This window comes from Limulus polyphemus, unplaced genomic scaffold (genome assembly GCF_000517525.1).
Source record: "Limulus polyphemus unplaced genomic scaffold, Limulus_polyphemus-2.1.2 Scaffold157, whole genome shotgun sequence".
In the NCBI taxonomy this organism is placed as follows: Eukaryota; Metazoa; Arthropoda; class Merostomata; order Xiphosura; family Limulidae; genus Limulus; species Limulus polyphemus.
Genome location: NW_013665767.1, coordinates 106,449 through 114,139, shown reverse-complemented (window position 1 = coordinate 114,139; position 7,691 = coordinate 106,449). Strand labels below are relative to the sequence as shown.

The 7,691-nt window shown below is 34.5% G+C and overlaps 1 protein-coding gene across 2 annotated transcripts in view; it reads right to left on the bottom strand.

The window, feature by feature from the left end:
• Positions 1-821: 821 nt before the first annotated feature.
• Positions 822-7,691, bottom strand: part of LOC106476617 — a 94,649-nt gene continuing 87,779 nt past the window's right edge. For both annotated transcript variants that reach the window (XM_022381329.1, XM_013937265.2), the window contains 3 exons: positions 6,743-6,910; positions 2,014-2,182; positions 822-1,405 (listed from right to left, as the gene is read on the bottom strand). In XM_022381329.1, coding sequence (XP_022237037.1) covers positions 862-1,405; positions 2,014-2,182; positions 6,743-6,910 — 881 coding nt within the window. In that variant the 3' untranslated portion in view covers positions 822-861. The remainder of the gene's footprint in view (positions 1,406-2,013; positions 2,183-6,742; positions 6,911-7,691) is intronic.

Genomic DNA, 7,691 nt, shown 5'->3' with positions numbered 1-7,691 from the left:
GAGTCAGTAGTAAACCATGCGCTCTTTGAACGCTTCAATTTGAGGCTAAAAGACTAAACTTTAAGCTAATAAAACTTAGAAAGACACTTCAACTCCTGTTCAACTGTAAAACAATGCTAGTACTTTAAAACTCGTAGCTTGAACGTTTCTATCAGTTTCATTGTGCACCATTTAAAACAATACTGTACAAACAGTTGATAGAATCTGGATTAAAAAAAAATCCAAATCGAAGGAGCACATCAAATTTGATTCCATGAAAACACGAGTAAAACTGTATGTGTACTTTATTAACCCTAGTAATGTTAAAACTTGGTTTCGTTTAATTTTGTTTTCATATTGTATCTAAGGATTTATTACAATACGAATGACAATGTCTTTCAATTTTGCATACAATGCACTCAGGCTATAACACAAATGACATATATTCAGGGATTATAAAACACGAATTATAGTAAAACCTATACACGGGTATTTTACATCAGTAGTATAATTATAAGAATGTTTGCACTAAGTAATGTGTCAAACGTATAAATTATATATAAACGAGGTTAGTAAATGATTTACTTTAAAAATATATATTTCGTGCTCATTCGTCGTATCAATTCTCACAACCATCACATAATTAGAATCAGCAGTTCGAAATTATCATTAGGATATAAAGTACTATGTAAACATTAATTCAGTATTTCAATCTTGTTAAACTGTCAGCTTTTAGTTGTAAGGTATTTTATGCATATCTTTAACAGTTGTGAAGAACGAACCTTATATTTAGTCTTGTTATAATTGTTCATGAGCAACGCAAAAGATGAAATAAAGCCAACTGTGTAACCTGAGCTTTACTGAAACTACATACTTCCGAAGTTATACATGTGCTAAGATTTGCACTTCTCCTTGGTTGCCACTAGATGGCGAAACCGGTGATCTAAGACTCTGTCCATTCACAGAAACAATCACAGCATCTTGGTTAAGCACTTGAGAAGAGTCAGTAGTTTGCACGATGGTAACCCTGTTGATATCCACGTTCTTTCGCACACTCTGCTCACCGCAGTCCCACATAGTTCGAATTGTGTCGTGCTGAGATTCAGTTTGCGACACAGGACTTTCGTCCAGTTCATAGTTTCTACTCTCACCACAAGGTGTCCGTAGTTCCGCAACTTGGTTTGACTGAGATTGTTCTATTGGGCGGGAGTGATTCGAGTCCACAAACAGAGATTCGTGAGAGAGAAAGCTTAGAGTTAGTGATGGGTTACGGCTATGACTAGCGTTAGCTCGAGTCGCACTATTTTCATGAGCTCGATGAGATTCTAAAGTGTCCGAACTTGCTCGGAGCGCCACCCCTGAACTAGCTCGCGACCTATAACTAGGAGGGCGACTATGATCTCGTTCTACCATATTGAGGGGTGGCCTAGAACAAAGAAACATAGATTTAATAAATATTTTATTTAATATTACCTGGATTAATACTTTTACAAATTTGATATTTATTTTACTTAGAAAGCGTATGATAATTTCTAGCAGGATATCTAAAACCACCTGTCTTTTTATCTATCAAATGAAATGCGTGCTTTGGAACCTAGTGTGTCATTACTATGGTAACTAGGGTTTCTTGCAAAACACGGTTAAATTAATTATTTTCCAACACAATTCACTGTTAGTTATCTAATTAGGTCACTAAGAGAAAAAAAAACATCTTGGAGAACATAAAACACCAAGTTGAAAAAATATACGAGTTAAGGATTGAAGTTTGAATTCTGTAAATAAATGAACTATTTCCAAAGAATATTTCTTACATAAGGTACATTGTACTAGCGTTTTTGTAATTTAAAAAAATTGAAATGTTGGATCAAAATTTAACCATTGCCACTTTTTTATTTATCTAGTTTGTTTTTTCCTAAGGTAAACATAAAAAGGAATAAAGTGAAACACTGGTCGGTTGGTGTTTATCCAAAATACATCTTAAGTAAATGTCTGAATATGAAGAAATAAAAAATATAGCTGCAAGAAAAAGGTTACCTTTGTAAAGTGCTACTTGAGTGTGAACGATACGTAGGAGGCGGGGAAACTAGTGACGATGCTGCCCCCTGTTGACGATCTAGAAGAAGCAACCTTAAGCGATATTCCTGCATGGAAGCTTGATACGAAGGAGGCGGGGGGCGGTGTTGAAATTCAGGATACATCATAGCTACAAGATTAAGAAGACGTCCTGATTGATCATACTAATTCTAAAGATAACAACTACATGCGTGTTAATCTTAAAAAATAAAATCTAATAAAAAGAAAAAAAAATCGAAAATGCTATCAATCTTTCTTATTACATTCTAAATATCCATTTAAAAAGTAATACTTTCGGGAATTTAACAAGAAAAACAAAAGGAGTAATTACAAAATACATTATATTCAATCCTTTCATAGCAGAAAAAATAAAATAACAGAACAAGCTTAAGGCGTAGTAATATATTAGGAAATCTTAAATTAAACCTTGAAAATGTGCCAACCCATATGGGAGTATGTTCATGACATTGGCCCTATACTACTGTTTCTTGAGTAGTTTTCAAAATATTTCATTGCCAGTGACTCTCAAGAAACACCCAATTCAAAGTTAACCTCAACGTATATCAGATAAATGAAAAAAAAAAAAAACACACAATGAAAATTAAAGCAGTCTTTATAAAACATAATTAAAGAAAAGGAGGTACAAGAGATTTAACAATGACAGAGGTACTTAAAATGTGGCGCATTTGAAAACAAAAAGTTACCTCTATTGTGCACTGAAAGTAAATTACCACATCCAATATTCTTATTTTACCACACACGAAGAAAATCAAAGAACTTGGCTATAACCATTACCTTTTGCTAAAAAACATGACGCGTTGGAACAAAGGGTGTAACCATAGAAAGATACCATTTAACATATATATATATATATATACCCTTAAAGATGTAATATAATAGTAGGTAAGTTAAACAGAAAAAATATAGGGAGAACTTGTACCCCCTTTTATATTTATGTTGCTGCTTTGTTTTCGTGGTTTGTGTCCCGTTACCCCCCCCCCTCCTCAAATCGCGCTCATTAGGACCGTAGGTACGTTATAAGAGTGACAGTCAAATCCCACCGGACAAGAGAAGCACGATAATTAGCAAAACTGACTGCCTTTCCTATAGTCTATTACCTCAAAAATATGGCCGTCTTGCTCAAATAGTCCTCGCGTAGTTTCACGTGAAATCCAACAAACAAGCAAACATGTTACACGTACAAAAAAAAGGAACATTAGAATAAAGGGGTCAGCCAGACATTATTCAAAAAAAAAGAGAAAATCCTTTAAGAAGATAATGTAATAGTAGGTAAGTTAAACAATATAAAAAATGAAGAGTACATGTCTCCCCCTTTCTTATATCTATGTTGCTGCTTGTTTCAATTTCATGCAAACTAATACTTTTGTCCAATTATGTATGAGTCTTAAAATACATAGGGGAAAAAAATAAAATTTTAACGGAAAGTAGGGATCGTTGGTTATTCGTAGAATTGCTATAAGAAGTATTCAAAACAAACTATATCCTACAATAAAAAGTACAAAAAGTAAAGTGATACGTTTGGGATAGATTTTAAAAAGATTTTTAATTCCTACTTTGGTTGGCATTGTGATACGTATAGCTAAATGAAGCAGTATAAATTTGCCAACCAAAGTAGGGATTGAAAATCGTTTTAAAATCTATCCAAGTAGTATCACTTTGCTTTTTTGTGTTTTCTATTCATTTGTTCAGTTTGTGTATGTTCGTGGAATGGACACAACATCTATAAACTTTCAGTATAACCATATCTCAGATAGCTATAACTTTTACAAAAATTGAAACCACGATCACAAATGTATAAAATGTAATCTTTACTTTGGCCTACAGATAAGTGTTTAAAGCCACTGGAGTAGGGATTAAATTTGTGATTTGTGGTTTTAATTCTTGTTTCATTACTTGTTGTAGCAGGATCCCTACTTCATTTGAAAATTCTTAATTTTTCAATACTCTTGTTTGTTTACGTTTTATATTATACCAGTACAGGGTATATACTTTACCTTTAGACACTGTAGCTTAATGATATTTAAGTACGTGCATGATATCTTTACTACTTATATTATATCTGTGTGTTTATGGATTTTTATCGGAATATCAAAAGCTGATACCCAAAGACTAGTCAAGTAAGCTGGGGAAATCATGTAGCGAAAGTCCCAGCCGTCTAGAGGCTAGCCCCGCTGATGTGATCATGTAGGTAGATTGGTAGTAGATGAAAAAAGTTACTGTTTTAGAAAATTTTGAATTGTTATATTGGAAATGTATTATTAGTATATTAGTATATATGCGCATAATATATCGGAACCAATACTTTGAGTGGTTGGTTTTTCGCTTAAGAATTCAACAGGGTGGTTTTTCGGCTCGTGAATTATCTGGAGACCTTGTAGATCCATACTATTAAGTACTTAATAATTAGGTAAACTGCAATGATTAAAGCCTAAATGGGACAGTGGTAAGTCTTCGGATTTACAATGCTAAAATCAGGGGTTTGGTTCCCCTCTGCGGACACAGCAGATAGCCCAGTGTGTATTTGCTCTAAGAAAACACATGCATTTGATACTGGAAAAGAGCAAGGAGAAAAATGACAAAAACAGAATAAATTTTTTATTACTCTTTGAATAATTATTATTCTTAAATTGCAGAGGTTGAGTACGTTATATTAAAACGATTTTTGCGCCTCACCACATCGTTACAGTTCATGTCGCGACCTCCACTCTATTTGACGACTGTGTATCTTAACAACAGCCCTGCAGCATATTTTTCATTGTAAAAGGCTCCTTCGTCAATCTGTCATGTCCAAGACACACCACCCCTCCCTTTATTTTCCAATGCTATTAAATAGAAGGGATATTGGAAATTCTAACTCCCCAATCTGAACACATCTTTATGATCTGAGTGTACGAATATTTTAAGTCAGAAAAGGCTGTTATATACCCTTCCCAAAAGCAATCAATTTTAGGTGGCATCACATTACCTACGGATCACCAATGTCAAAATGTAGTTCTCATAACTTCCGTTCCATTGTGCCCCCCAGTGGCACAGCGGTATGTCTGCGGACTTACAACGCTAGAATCCGGGTTTCGATACCCGTGGTGGGCAGAACACAGATAGCCCATTGTGTAGCTTTGTGCTTAATTACAAACAAACAAACGTTTCATTGTAACTTTATATCTGTTGTGGTTGTCATGTGACTTGCAGATTTGTATATTCAAAGGTGTTATAATATACTGTACTAAACCTCTGAATAACAGATATATACAATAGATTTTAATATGGTATATTATGTTATAATTAATCGAAAATAAGATTCCTCCCAAAGAGGGATTCAAATCCCAGCTCACAGTTTCTTTAAAAGTTTCTGCTTGCCTATAGGCTCTTAAGTCACCAGATGTAGCCCTGTACCTGTAAAGAGTAATTCACCACTAAAATTATCCAACAACTTTCAAACCCTACTTCAGATTAATATATACAAACGTAAGTTAGTTTCGTCCCCAGCCTCCCCTGTTTATTATATGTTTTGCCCCTTCAACAAAGAGAAGTGCAATAAGTTTACAATTTTTTGAATGCTAATTTATCCTCATCTAAATTTAATATGAAATGGCTGTTTTTCATGTTATGTAAGATTATTTAGATCTGTTTAGAAACATAAGAATAATATCATTCCAACATTTAGAACAGGTGTGATAATACCACAGGTTTGGCCACTAGTTCAGTCCTGTATATATATATAGTTACAATGGAGTTACTCCGCCTTCTAACTTAGCTGGAGTCACTACCTATCATGTCTCTCATTCACCAAAGGATGCAGCTGTAAGTACTGAATCAAATATTGAATGAAATTTGTTTGTTTGAAGCTAAGCACAAAGCTACACAATGGGCTATCTGTGCTCTGCCCACCACGGGTATCAAAACCTGGTTTCTAGCGTTGTAAGTCCGTAGACATAACGCTGTGCCACTGAATGAAGTAATAACACAGAAGTTAGTATTGAATCAAGTTATAACGCAATTGTAAATGTTGGTTCAACCAGCGCAGCAGTGTTGTGAAGAGCTTATGTCTAATAATATGATCCCATCTTTACTTCCGTCGATAATTAACTGTTTGGAGACTGAAAATATGTCACGACAATAAAAACACTGGTTCGCTCACGAAAAAGTATTCTATATAAAATATGAAACATTTATTCACGAGTGAAAGTACTGACGTATAACAACCACCAAGTTGGAGTTCAACAGAACTACAGAGAAATCTCGCAATAACTCTTCTGGTTAGAGAGGATTCTAAGGTTACACCTCCACCACGTGACTGGAATTAATTAAACAACAAATGGAAAGGTGTTTATTCTGTGGAATTTGTTTTTCGTTCAAGAAAATTAATGGAAACGTAAATAATATAATAATAGCTTGCTGAATTTAACATTTAGAATAACAATTAAATACCCAAAATAAATATGTAAGATTCAATTTCCATATGACAACTTCTGAATAATTACACATGATAACACAAACTATACGTTTGAGAGGCTGTACGTCAATGAAAACAAGCTATTAAAGATAATTTTTTTTTTATGTTCGCTTGACCATAAATAATAAGTGTTGAATGTAACAGAAGTAACTTAAATTATGAAGCATAAAATAAGTTAGTTAGCTTAAAGAAGAATAAAACATTATTACCACTTACCTCCATACGGATGGTGCGGACGTCCGTAAGGGGGCACTCGAGGCACGAACCTTCTGTTGGGTTCTGGGTTGTCTGACTGTAAGCCTAGCATTGCTCTGCAAGATGGAGCATCATGAGACGTCAGTTTCCAGGCAATTCCGCTAACGGTGATCAGCACAATTCCGACACCTGGTGTTAATAAATTGAATGAGATTTTTAACCACTACTGTACTAAATAACATATTATCACAGTAATATGGATTCATAAAATTAATAATTTACCGTTGAAAAAACTTTTGAAGCTTTAAAATTGTCCATTTCAAAGAAATATTCCATTCATTGGCTTCTGTTGTCGTTCATTTATTTACTACATTAGCACCGTTGAATTATACATATACATATATATAAATCTTTACGGATGGACACGTGGCGTTATAAATCTAGAGAAATGCAAGTTTAGAAACAAGTGACATTGTTACAGTGTTAGATGGCCATGCTGTTACACACAGTTACGATCTTGAATCTCATAATGAGTTAATTAAGATGGTGATAGGGAAGTGCCTTTTGGCGAACACGATGTATCGTTACATTTTGGAGCACGTCTGCTTCTTTGGGACGAACATTTGTAACAAAAACGATCTTTTAGTCTTACATAAGAAGTACGTTTCATATAACCGGGTTAGCTCACTTTTAGACAGCACGTGAACCAGTTTTCTGAATAGGGTACAAACAATTTCAAAAATACCATTAAGTAGATATATCGCCTCAAATTTGGTGGGGCAATTCTCGACTTTGTCTGTCGCAGCTGCCGTGAGAAATTAACATTGTTTAAGCTTAAAGATTCTTCCCAAAATAAAAGGCATACCTGATGTTTAGGGTACTCGACTCGCAACATCCGGGTCGTCGGGTCGAATCCCATCATCGAACATACTCGCCCTTTAGCTGTGGGGGCGTTATAACATTATGGTCA